This window comes from Malaclemys terrapin, chromosome 12 (genome assembly GCF_027887155.1).
Source record: "Malaclemys terrapin pileata isolate rMalTer1 chromosome 12, rMalTer1.hap1, whole genome shotgun sequence".
Taxonomy (NCBI): Eukaryota; Metazoa; Chordata; order Testudines; family Emydidae; genus Malaclemys; species Malaclemys terrapin.
The window spans coordinates 31564872-31578578 of record NC_071516.1 but is presented as its reverse complement, the minus strand read 5'-3'; the positions used below and the strand labels follow the sequence as shown (position 1 = coordinate 31578578).

At 44.4% G+C, this 13707-nt stretch overlaps 1 protein-coding gene across 4 annotated transcripts in view; it reads left to right on the top strand.

Moving 5' to 3' along the window:
* RALGAPB (Ral GTPase activating protein non-catalytic subunit beta) overlaps positions 1-13707 on the top strand; it is a 129407-nt gene that overhangs the window by 102482 nt on the left and 13218 nt on the right. For all 4 annotated transcript variants that reach the window (XM_054045324.1, XM_054045323.1, XM_054045322.1 and 1 more), the window contains 4 exons: positions 904-1062; positions 7831-7996; positions 9999-10121; positions 12626-12762. In XM_054045324.1, the coding sequence (XP_053901299.1) occupies positions 904-1062; positions 7831-7996; positions 9999-10121; positions 12626-12762 (585 nt within the window). The remainder of the gene's footprint in view (positions 1-903; positions 1063-7830; positions 7997-9998; positions 10122-12625; positions 12763-13707) is intronic.

Below are 13707 nucleotides of genomic sequence, written 5' to 3'. Positions count from 1 at the left end.
ATATAGGGAAATGAACCCCAGAACTTCTCAGGAGTTCTGGAAGCCAGGGGTCAGAGGTCAAATGCTTCAAGCTTTGACTGAAGAGCTCTAAGCTGGTTTTACAAAAGGTACCTAAATTGGGATAATTACATATTGTGTACTTGAAATTCTTCCTGCAATTTCAGTTGGATGCCATAGTTGGTTTCAGCCCTAAACATTTCTGTAGGACTGCAGTACTCTGTTAAACAGATCCAGTTATCCATACATATATAGCTTGTAAGTTGCTACATAAAGCACTTTTTGGATCCATGTGATGGAAACGCTAGCTAAATGTTCAAGTTATTATTTTATGAGTTAATACAGATAATCCAATTTTCAGAGGGAAACACTGCCTCCTGCTTTTGGGCTCTCTATATCTCACCGTGGAGTTTGTCTCTAGCTCTGTACAGACTGTCAACAAACAGAGAATTGAGCTGTTGCAGAAATAATAATCACAAGTAGTACTTAGTGATGGTCTCCAAAACAAAGTGCATGTGGAGTTCACAGTGTTGGTGCACTGCAGGTCCTCACTAGCCTGGGTGTGGGGGAAAGTATTAATATTAAAAAGTTCAAAATTATTTCTGTCGTTTCCACTCAGTACCAATCTCTTGGTACTTCTAGAATTTCTTCAGTGAACCAGGGACACTGTGATATCAAATAGTACAGGCTTCTTTGCGAAACCATACAAAACAAGGCTTTTGTGGTGTCATGTTTATATCATGTTAGAAATTAAGTTATGGTTTTGTTCTTATTTAGAAAAAAATTGCATTTGTTTTGTTCAGTGTATTTTAAAATGGATCATAGTGAAACCATCAAAGAACATTACTGGTGAAAAGGGTTTTTTTAAATAATTTAAAAAATTGAACTTCTTTCTTTGCTGGGTAGGAAACTGCTAACAGCCGTCTACCTCCTCATCTGATTGCACTTGACTCTGCCCTCCCTGGGTTTTTTGATGACCTTGGTTACTTGGATCTACTGCCATGTCGTCCTTTTGATACAGTTTTCATTTTCTACATGAAGGCAGGCCAGAAAACAAGCCAGGAGGTATGTGAAAAATTGGAGCACTGATTGGTCTCCGTATGTTTTTGCTTCATTTACCTCTTAGTTATAGAACAATGCGGTCTAATGGCTGGAGCAGAGGACTGGGACTCAGGATTCTTGGCTCTGCACTGAGTTGCTGTGTGATCTCTAACAAGTCATTGTGCTTTGTTTTTTTTTAATCTGTAAAATGAGGATCATTTATTAGTTATGTATGCCGAAAGGATTAATAATGCTTTCTTATCCAGTACTGTTCTAAATGTATAGAAACACCTATCTGCAGAACCCGACATTAGAGGGGCACTTTCAAGGTTCACAGGCCCCATTTACGAGCAATACCATAACTTGTTCCAGTGGTGTGCAAAGTCCAGGTAGTTTGCTTTTGTAGGGTTTCATTTCAAACAGAAATGTCAATGAATTGGAAAACTAAATGTACAAGTAAAAAGGAATTACTGCTTTGTAAGGTATATGTTGCACTGACTGTACTTGTTTGCGTTCAGATTTTATCAGTAGTGAGAGTATCAGGCTAGAGGACTGCAGAGCCTACTAGCGACATCCTTGCATCTGAACTGTACCTTGGAAACCCACGATTATAAAAGAGAGTGTATAAAGTCATCCTAAGGAGACATTTTTATAGTGCCTTCCCCTCATTCCCTGTGTACTCCACACTGTATGTAGTGTAAATGTAGCTGTCTGCCACAGAACTAATTAGTTTACTCCAGGCACTCTCGCCACATCTTATAAGCTTGGAAATGCTTAGCTAACAAAATGCAGCACAACCTTGTTTATCGTAAAACGCACGAGTGGAACATATTGTAACTATTACCTGAAACCAGGGTCATGCCACCTGACAACCTTTCAGATAAATGAGGTTTGGGTGTAGAAAGCCTGTCCGGCTGGCTTTTCCCAGGCCAGGCATCTTAGTATGATAAAATAGGGCTAAGGCATGCAAGTTAAAGTACCTTATTCCTGCTGAGCCAGTTGCTCTGATCCATGCATTTTTATGAGCTTAGGCAGATAAAGATTTCTTAGTAGAAACCATAATCCTGCAGAGCTGGACAGTCTTCAGGAGCCCAACCAGCAGTCTATAATTGTGGGGTCAATTCTGTAGACTTTGATGTTTGGTGGTAGGGTAGGAGGCCCTAAGCATACTGTTTCAGATTCTGTAGCGCTAGTACCCCTAATTATCCAAAGTTTTTGGGTATTCCCTGGGGTCTTCAGGGAATCACCTAACGTGCATTAAGTCATGGTGATCAAAGCCAAGTTAATAAAAAAATGGGTATGACATGCGTCTGACAAAGTGGGTATTCACCCAGGAAAGCTTATGCTCCAATACATCTGTTAGTCTTTAAGGTGCCACAGGACTCTGTTGCTTTTTACAGATCCAGACTAACACCCCTCTGATACTTAAGATAAAATGTAACCCCTTCTCTGGTGTTATCCAGTGCTAGCCTAGATGAGTGGCTGAGCCCTATCTGCAGAGGGACAAGATCAGAGCGAAGACCAAGTGAAGTTATTGCCTCTGAAATGCTAGCTGGCTGACATTACCCAGTTGTTTTTACTCTCTACAGCAAGTGAAGGGAGCTCTTTGAGCTAGCTGGAGAGGGTTTTTTTCTGTTCTTGGGGGGAATTTACCCCCTTCAAATTTGTTGCTACTGCAGGTTCTGAGGGAGGACAGGTAGCAGCAGCACTGTTGGCCCTCCCTCCAGGTGAATCAGCCCTGCAGAATAAGGGGCCAGGATGGCATATAACTTATTCCTCTCTTCACCAGTTTCATTAAAATTGTCCCATGGTTTGTCTTTATGGTGGCCATATCCTCTTTTCAAATAGCACAATATAAAATTGTTTCTGTAGCCTTAGATGCACATGTCCCGTTCGCAGCTCTGACTCCTTCTCTGATTGCACCCCCACAAGTGTTAGGCCTCATACAGTTTTTCCTTTCCTGGGATGGAAACCTGTGATTCTCCCACTCTTAGATTGTGTCTTAGGATACAGTACCCTGTGCATTAACTGTGTTTGTCCAGCAGGTCCAACTGGACTCCCTCTCTAAAGTTTTCCCATTTTGGAGCGTGTAAATAGCAGTAAATCAGTGACTCCAAAAAGCTTCTTAAAACGAAGTATTGTTTTATCTTAACCGTAGGAACAAAGCATAATATAAGAGAAAAGGTTTTGAAACAAAAAAGGCCTACACCAGGGGTCTCAAACACGCGGCCCGGGGGGTTATTTTCTGCCAGGTTCCCTGCCTGCCCTGCCCCACACCGCTCTGGGAAGCCGACGGAACCTGGGAAGGAGGGGTGCAGGACTGTGTGTGGCTGTTGCGCTTCACGTCCAATGGGAGCTGCTTGGGGCGGTGCCTGAAGCAACAGCCCCACACACCTCTGCGCCCCTCCTTCCCCAGGTTCCGTCGTCTTCCCGGAGTGGCGCGGGGGCAGGGCAGGCAGGCAGGCAGGGAGTCTGCCCTGCCCCCAGTGCGCGTTGGGCCGGAGCCCACCCCCCGAACACCTCCTGTATCTGAACCCCCTGCTGTACCCGGCACCCCCCTGCACCCCAACCCACTGCCCTGAGCCCCCTGCTGAACCCTGACCCCCTGCTGCACCCCGCACTCCAACCCCCTGCCCTGAGCCCCCTGCTGCACCCTGCACCCCGACCCCCCCTGCTGCACCCTGCACCCTTCCTGTACCCCGACCTACTGCCCTGAGCCCCCTGCTGCACCCTGACCCCCTGCTGCACCCCGCACTCCAACCCCCTGCCCTGAGCCCCCTGCTGCACCCTGCACCCTGACCCCCCTGCTGCACCCTGCACCCTTCCTGCACCCCGACCTACTGCCCTGAGCCCCCTGCTGCACCCTGCACCCCGACCCCCCTGCTGCACCCTGCACCCTTCCTGCACCCCGACCTACTGCCCTGAGCCCCCTGCTGCACCCTGCACCCTGACCCCCCTGCTGCACCCTGCACCCTTCCTGCACCCCGACCTACTGCCCTGAGCCCCCTGCTGCACCCTGACCCCCTGCTGCACTCTGCACCCCGACCTACTGCCCTGAGCCCCCTGCTGCACCCTGACCCCCTGCTGCACTCTGCACCCCAACCCACTGCCCCTCCCCCCTGCTGCACCCTGACCCCCTGCTGCACTCCGCACCCCAACCCCCTGCCCTGAGCCCCCTGCTGCACCCTGCACCCCGAACCCCTGCTGCACCCATCCTGCACCCCGACCCACTGCCCTGAGCCCCCTGCTGCACCCATCCTGCATCCTGACCCCCTGCCCTGAGCTCCCTGCTGCACCCCTCCTGCACCCTGACCCCCTGCTGCACACCAACCCCCTGTTGCACCCTGCACTCCTCCTGCACCCCAACCCACTGCCTTGAGCCCCCTGCTGCACCCCTCCTGCACCCCGACCCCCTGCCCTGAGCCCCCTGCCGCATGCTGCACCCTGACCCCCTGCCGTACCCCTCACCCCTCCTGCACCCCACAGCTCATCTCCCTGCCCTGAGCCCCCTCCTGCACCCCCTGGGGGCAGGAAGGGGACAGAGTTGGGGTGGGGATTTCAGGGAAGGGGTTGTAATGGGGGCAGGGAAGGGGTGGGAAGAGGTGGGGCGGGGCCTCATGGAAGGGGTGGAGTGGGGGTGGGGCTGAGGGCGGTCAGGGGGAGGTGTCAGTAAATGCGGCCCTTGGGCCAATGTACTAGTCCTCATGTGGCCCTCATGGTCATTTGAGTTTTAGACCCCTGGCCTACACCATCCTCTTATGGGGACCCTGCTAGGTGTAACTTCCTTTAGACCCCTCGCCTCTAGAGTCTGGGTTCACCTTTCCCCTCCCTGAGAGTCTCTCTTAATTCAGGCCAAAGTTCTCTTCTCCTGTATTTTCTGAGCCCAGTTAAACCAGTTTGGGTAACTCAGCAGGAGTGTTTGTGCGTGGGGGTAAGGTTGGGGGGTGGGGTAGTAGTGTTAGAGTCAATAGTCCCGGGTGTTTGCTGAGGGGCAGTTATCTAGGCTGTTGTCCTCCTTCTTGCCCACATTTCTTGATCATCCTGCTACTGAATTAACCCAATATGCATACAGTACACATTCCAAAGAAATGTTAGTCTCTAAGGTGCCACAAGTACTCATGTTCTTATTCCAATAATTATTATAATAATTATAATCAGGTCACATACAGTATTCATGTTCTATTACAGAACAGCGTTGAACCTGTCGTCATGCACAAATGCTGTAGAACACAGCACCATACACACGCAACAGTGTCCTTGAAAATCACTGATATGAAAAGTACCCAGAAAAAACATATTGTTGTAGTAGTGCTACAGAGGCAGAATAGTAAATTGAAGTAGTAATGAGCAGCATTATGTGCTGGCATATGGTAGGGGGTTGTAATCACCTTTATCTAAATATATTATTTAATTTTGTGGTTGGTTTTAGGCAAGCATGCAACCAGTCCAAACTGTGGAATATAATTGAAATATTTAGGAATTGGAAAAATCTACACTTTAAGGAGAAATTAGCTTTCACTTGAGTCTGTGTACAGCTTCTGTATATCACTTCTCCCATGGATTTATAGGTACATATCAGCAATTTAACGTGTATTCAGTAATCTTTGAAAGTAGATTATGCAGTCTGAAACAGTGTAAGAACAAGTTCTATGAGAAACACATTGGGTAAACAGCTGCATAAAGGTACACTAAAATAGGACATTGCTGAGAAACAGTATGTTACTACATTGTTTTTTTTCAGAGGTCTATCTGTATCAAAATAAATTTTTTGTGGGTATAGTCCATATGTGGTAACAGAGCCATTAAAATACCTGTAAAGTCTGCGTCATTAAAACCTGATCTTCTGAGTTGCATTTGCTTGCCTAGTTGTGGTATGCAATAATAACATTAGCATGCTTAACTATAGTAACTCCACATACACAGGAAACCATCCACATGCATGTGCAAGTGTGTGCTCATTTCTATATCTGGAAATGTGTTCACAATTCTGACACTCTGGGCCTAAACAAATCTTGAGCTTTCATTAAAAGGAAGCACAGTGATAACAATGTATTACCAGATGCTACACGCTTCAGACAACTAACAGTTTTCCAACCTGACTGATCTTGTGTCTCGTCTTTATGGGCAGTGTTATTAGTACCCGTGATCTTCTTTCGCCTTTTGGTAGGGCCTCATGTATGATGTAATTATTTATCCAGGCAAATGGAAATGGCTGCATAATAGCTATTTTTTTAAAATAGCCACGTAGTTATGCTCCAGAATGTAAATTTTCCTTAAAAACATCTCTAGCCTTATTTAGAGCTCTGAAGATCAGCCTTTCTGATGTGAACGAGAGAGAAATCCATTCAGTTGTGTATGCCTGAGTTTACAGATGGCCCAGAACAATACTTCTGAGACTCATGAACTCTCACATCAATGAGGCTGAACCATAACACTGAATGTTAACATTAACACTCTCGCTGCTGATCATGCTAACAACGCCCTCAGTGTAATGTGTGTATCTGTTGTTGGATAGGGTGAAATGGGGCTCTTGGGATGGGTGGGTGCAAGGAGGCTCTTACTGACACTGTAAGCACTTAGTTCTGGTTGTACAGTCCCTAGCACACTGGGGCTGTGTGTGCTAACGCTGTATGAATACTGCAGACCTATACGCTTTTCAAAACCTCCACCTGGCCTCAGTGATACCTAAAATGCAGCTCTTTGTGTGTTCTATACAAAACCTGTGGAACTGGGCATGGAGGGGAGAGTAAAACTGAACTCAGACTCAAAATAACAAGGCATGGCAGAATTAGATTTTTATGTATAGTTTTGATGGATAATATCAATGTTTATTTTTAAGCATTTGTAAAATAGATTTAAATTTTCACAGTTGCACAAAATTATGCATTTTCAGCATTTTTATAGCGTTTTCTTTATTTACATTTTCAGTTGCGGGCAATTAATGGCAGCAGACATTGAGATTCAAAAGTTAAACCTTTATAACCATTAAAACACACATTGTCAACATATCAAAATACACAATGTCAATATCTCTAAAACAAACGGAGTTCTCAAGCACCATTTTTCTTTCTTTGCCTGACTGTAAATTTCGATGATCATCTATGGAAATACTTTTTCATCAGTTTGTGTGTGTGTGTGGTGAAAGTTTACTGATTTAAAAATCTAATCCTTCCAAGCCTAAGAATAAGCAAGGAACTTCATACTGATGATACAGCACAGGATCAGGAGGAGAGAGTGAAGGGGACAGGTCTGTAGCTCCTGCTGCATTCTTTTCAGTCTAATGCGTTGTGTAAGACATGGGGGCCTTGCCTTTACATCACTGTTCAGGTTTCATCCAGGTCAGCAGTGGTTAATTGGCACCGGACAGCTCTCTGCCTCAGTCCTGCAATGAGATTTGCATAGAAAGACCCCAGAACTAAATGAGGCATTGTGTTGGCGCAAAGGTCTGTTCTTGATGCGTTCGTTGCAGGATTGGGGCCCTGGGGCCTGTCTGGAATGAGTGGGAAATGTCAGTGTTGCTCAAAACAAAGCAAAAAAGTCACCAACTTGTAATTGGCTCCCTCAGTCTCAGCAAAGGGAAATGAAAGAGTCAGGGAGACTGAACTATTGTCACTCATAGAGATAGCTTCTTTAAAACCAGACTGAGGAACCTGAGTAATGTGGCCAAGGCTGTACTGCTCTAGGGATGACTAGAGGATGTTTTGTCAGCACCACATGTGCTGTACAGAAAAATTCAATGAAAACTGCCTCCTCCAGCTTTCTGTTCATATTGTGAATTGGAATATGTTGCAGATTCTGAAGAATGTAGAGTCTTCCAGAAATGTTCAGCCACACTTCCTAGAATTCTTACTATCTCTTGGCTGGGCCGTAGATGTGGGAAAGCACCCTGGTTGGACTGGGCATGTTTCAACAAGTTGGTCCATTAACAGTTGCAGTGATGAAGAAGGACCCGAGCAAGGTAAGATCTGGTACTTGTTTAGTGAATTGTAACTCTGTAGCTCTTTCAGAATGCATAGTCTGTTTAAATTTCTTCCTTCAGGATGTACTAATTACTTGGACCACTTTAAATCTTGTTTCTTTCCGTATAAGTCTGCCTACATTTGCTAGTATTTAGTGTACAGCTTTTATTATACACAAGACTTTTTCTTTTTAATTATGCTATTTATTTAAAGTTAAGTCTGAAGTGCACAAACCTGAAGTACAGAACAATAATGGTCTTGTGTACTGTTGAGAGCAGATATTGAGTCAAGTCAACCCTGCATCCATGCCTATTCAATATTTTAATTAACAATCTGGAGGGTGGAGTGTAATGTGACTTGATACAAGCAAATATTCCGGTAGAATCAGAGGTTTGACATGTAGAATCATAGAATATCAGGGTTGGAAGGGACCTCAAGAGGTCATCTAGTCCAACCCCCTGCTCAAAGCAGGACCAATTCCCAACTAAATCATCCCAGCCAGAGCTTTGTCAAGCCGGGCCTTAAAAACCTCCAAGGAAGGAGACTCCATGTGTCTCAGTGGACAGGATTAAAGTACTGTGCGACTTGAGAAACTGGCTGTAAATCTATTAAATTGAGATTTGATCAAGATGAATTTAAAAGGAATAGCAAAAATATAGACAAGGGTAATATTGGCTACTCAGAAGTACCATATAGGAGTGTCAAATTCATTATGATGCGAGGATCGGATTCCTTGTTTATTTATGGTCCATTGGCCAGGATATAAATTCAGGACTTCATACTCCCTTAGTTCCACAGCAGACTCCCACACTGATGTCAGTGGGTGTTTGAGGAGAGAGCAATGGGAGAATGCAGCCTATATGTAGTAATTATGTTTAATATTTAGTCCTTTTTTGTAACATTCAGTATAATTCAGTGAAAAAATTGCTGCCTTTAGACCACTGCTGTTGCTGCCCTCTCTCTCTCCTCCTATTTTTCTTCCTTTTTCCTTCTTTGTGAGAGTTCTTTGTTCTTCATTCTGCTCTTCTTTCCCAGCAGCAACTCTCACTTCCCTGCTGGCTTCATTCCCATCCATTTTCCTGTCAGCTCAAACGATCAGCAATGCAGTGTGGAGGCTGAAGTATTCTTGGGCTTTAGTGTTGGTGCTCCAATGAGATGATTGGAGAACGTGGCAGTTCACACCCCTCAAAGCTATTGTATCAGGCTGTCCGAAGACTTTGGCAGACATCGGTGTGTTAGTTTACACTTGGTTCACCTTTGGAAGGGTTTCTTTATGACTATGAGGGCTCTAAGCTTTTTTAAATGCAAAGGCAAGATTCTGGGGCACCAAATGTCATGAGAGCCACAAATACATCCTCCAGGCTGGATCTGGTCTGTGGTCTGTGTCTCACAGCCCTGGTATAGAGTTTAGATGAGATGATAACTGAGTGACTAACCATGCAGTGTTGCTGCAAAAAGGCTAGTATGTATATTGGGCTGTAGTAATAGTGGTGTCACACATGCAGTGTCAAATAAGTGAGGATGCCATTCTGCTGTGCTCTGACTAGGCATTAGCTGGAAACTTGAATTCCAATTTGGCCATCACATTTCTGTCAATAGAGATAAATTAGAGACCACCCGAGGAAAGGAATTAATGATGAAACGTGTGGGAAATGAGTGGGCAGGTTTAGCGAGCTGAGGGCATTCATTCAGAGGAGGAGACATAGCTGCCCACAAATATCTGAGGGGAAACTGCAATATGGCCATGGATTAATTGTACTCTTAGTAAGCAAGTACAGAAGGGGATAAGTAGGCAACTTAAAGATTGCCACGGCTGTGGTTGTTACACGGTAATAACTAGATTTGAGTGTGCACTTTGGCTTTCATCTTAACTAAGTAACTTCTTTCTTTTACTCCTTTATCCCAGTTGAGTCCTGGTGCTTGCAAGTCCTTTACTGGTGAAGTGCATAAGGAGTTGTGAAGCGCTTTCTTTTGACGTAACTTTTGTTTCTTCATTCTCAGATGAAATCATTTCTTCAGAAGACACCGGAGCGAGCATATTCAATGGGCAGAAGAAGGTTCTGTATTATGCTGATGCCCTTACAGAAATAGCATTCGTTGTTCCCTCCCCAGTGGAGTCCTTAAGTAAGATCACTGTATACATGCCATGTGTACTTTAAAAACACTTTGTTTACATAGCCCTTTTTTGACCCAGAACTTGATTAACAGAGATAATGTAACATTTATGTTACGCGTGCACCCAGAGGCCCCAGTTAGAAGCAGAGCCCCAAATACAGATTCTTGACAACATAAATGTAGTGGGGGGCAGGGGGGAGAAGGGTCAAATTAGCAGTGTCAGTTGTAAGTGGTTTGTTACAAAATTGGTTCCTAAAATGTATAATTAAAGAAATCCTGATGTGGGAATAGCATTTGTTCCCTGCTCCTTCGTATGATGGAGCCTAAGCCTTGAATTGCCACTCAAGTTTGCACTGCAGGAGTGCAGTCTCCTGAGCTTGTCGTAGAATAGCGGATGGCACCCCAGCATTGTGGCTATGATTCCAATATGCACCTGTCCGCTGAGCTAGTGAGTTCAGAACAGCTCCACAGGCAGTGGACTGCTTTATGGGGGTTTTCTTGGATAATGGGGCCCCTAGGACATGCATGGAGAAATACATGCTTAATTATGTGCTCTAAGAATTAGAGCATTTGCTAACCCTTTACCCCAAAATATGCAGGGGAGTCACTCTTGGATCAAAGGATGGCTGTGCTGTTGTCTGCACCGCCAGATGTCCCTCCCCTCCCCTGAACACACTTTGTCTCTTAGCTCCCGTTGGCCCAATCCCCAGCTCCTTTCTCAGGGGTCCCTTTAGATCTCTCATCCTGCCTGTTCCCACTCCACTGGAGTATGCATACATATGCACACTCTTCCCTCTCCACCCAAACCTTCCACCCCATACCCTGCTAACTACAGTTTCACCTAATCCAGCTGCCACACAAACCAACCCTGCCCATTCCATCCAGCTGCTTCTCTGCTGCACCCCAGTACCCAGATGAAATCTCAGATGAATTCAGAAATGAGAGAATGCTAGACTTGGAGGATGAGAAATCGTATTGCATAGGAAACATGAAACCTAATGGGACATTATCAAAAGCAGACCCCCATACCTAGTGATCTTAGCTTCTCTCAGTTTCTAGAGCTCCCAGGCTCACTGGCAGGGCATTCTCTGAGAGGGGCCCAAAATTTTAGAGCTCATGCCAATTCACCACCCTCAGATTCCTAAATAGGTAGGTCTCTTGACCTTTAGATTTCCAGTGAGACCTGATCTGTTGGGATTTATATACAGCATTAAAAGTATCTGGATAGGCACTAACTCTGTTTTATGTAAATCTAAATAAATAGTGAAAGAAAATCCTGTATGTGTTGCAAATACGATTTGCAATGTCAGAACAAAAGGTGGCAAACAGACTACTAGCTTTGGTCAAGTTTCACCTACATGTTGCTGACCAAAGTTTTGAATGTAGTAAATGGTCTTCTCTCTACTGTCTGGGAGATGGACTCTTGCCATTCATGGCTGGTGAAAAATGGAGGGGGGGGAAGAGAGCTCTTGGATCTATTTGTGGCACCTTAGAGACTAACAAATTTGTTAGTCTCTAAGGTGCCACAAGTACTCCTGTTCTTTTTGCGGATACAGACTAACACGGCTGCTACTCTGAAACTTGGATCTATTGTTAACTAGGATTGCTAAGGTCTCCTGTTTTGTGAAGCCAAAGTGCCAGTCAGTTTAGAGTCTGCTCAAGATATCCTCTTTCCTGATATCAAGCGCTGTCTACTTCCTTCATGTCTAGAAAACTGCCAAGGAAAAGGGCGGATGACCGGGTTAGCAGTGACTGGCTAACTTTATTGTCCTCTAGATTCCTACAGTTTCTATGTCCCTTATCAGTCTGGCTTGAGACCTGTGCATAACTTCAAGACTGCAGAGAAATCTATGGTGGTTGATCACCTCCTAATGAAGGACAAGGCTCATGTGTCATGGTGGTCTTATTAGATTATTCAACAGCCTTTGTTTTTGTTGACTGAAGTGTTGACTCTCTGTGGGACTGGCTGGGGTTGCTAGGATAGCTAAGGGCTTGTCTACACTATGCAGTGTCGACACAGCTTTGTCGCTAAAAGTCAGCGTGTGTGAACATTCTTTTGCAGTATTTTTGTCGGCGCTTTTGCTGACAAAATACTTCCAGCCCCACGAGCGGCATAAGCTTTGTCAGCAGGAGACTGCTGTTGTTCACACTGCCGCTTGCGTCGGCAAAACTTTTGTCTTTCGCAGGGGGGGGGCCTTTTTTAAGTACCCACGAAAGACACAAGTTTTGGTGACAACTGTGCAGTGTAGACATACCCTTAATGACACACCACCTAGAGGGCTCTGTAAAAGGCAAGGGCTTCTTTGAAATAAGCTTTTGATATTTTCTCTTATCTTTCTTCTTAACACCCTTCGTTGGATTTGGAATGTTTTTTCCACCCAGTCCCATTTTTAGCAATATGTGTAGCCTTGCCGTGTGGTCTGAGTAATCATGGGCATATTTAACTTCAGAATCTTAAACTCAGCCTTTTTTGCCAGAAGGAAAAAATTCTTTCCTCTTCCTTTGGCTTTCAGCTGATTCATTGGAAAGCAATGTCTCAGACCAAGAAAGTGACTCTAACATGGATCTTCTGCCTGGGATACTAAAGCAGCCATCTCTGACACTTGAACTCTTCCCCAATCATACAGACAATCTCAGTTCCTCACAGCGGGTAAGGCAACATATCATTTGCAGCAAAGGGCTGTATTGTGTGCAAATTGTTATGTTTTTAAACAAATACAGAGAAAATACAGTAGATGTTTATAGCCCTGATATTTGTAATCCAGTATTTTTTAGTATTTGAAACTCTTCATCAATAGGCCTTAGTGATTATTAACAGCAAACTGGAGTCTCTGTTCTGACTTTATTGATGCCCACAGTTGCAGTAGCAGTAGGAGACTGCTGGGTCATAGTATTTATACACATATTTAAAACCCTGCAGGTAGATTAAATATTCTAACCCTTGGTGTACATCCCAAAGTCCTGAAATATGTCCAAAGAAAATTGGCATGCTGTTCTTATGAAACTGGTTAGAGACTAACCCATTTTCTAGAAATTCAGAATGGACCGGTATGTATTGAAATTGCAAAGCTTTTCCCACCTGCTCTGTTTAAAATCCCATGTTAGTTACAGTACATGTGTAGAGTTCAGGGTGCTGAGTCCTCCTGCAACAGCTGAAATTACAAGCACGGAAGAGTTCTGTTTATGGTGGGTACAGAACCAATCCTGTCATAACTTTGTAAGTGAAGGATTTTTAGAAATTACACATTCCTTATATGAAACACTGGCCCAAAATCTAAACGTACATTCAGTTACTGATTTGGGACTTAACCATTTTAAACAAAATTTCTTGATTCTGCTTTAAGGTACATATTGCATTAGCTGATAAAACATATGATGTAACTAATTGCAATTGCCTTCCATGTATATTTGTCAAGGGAATGTCTGCAGAGAACATTTCTTTATGTAAGGCAGTATCATATGAAACTTCCATCTTTAAGTTGGTCTGACTTCAGTGGGCCCTTAGGGCTCTAGTACCCTGAGACAATGAGAAGCACAGGGACTTCAATCTGACATATTTATCCACTTAAAAACAAATGCCTGCTAAACATGGCGC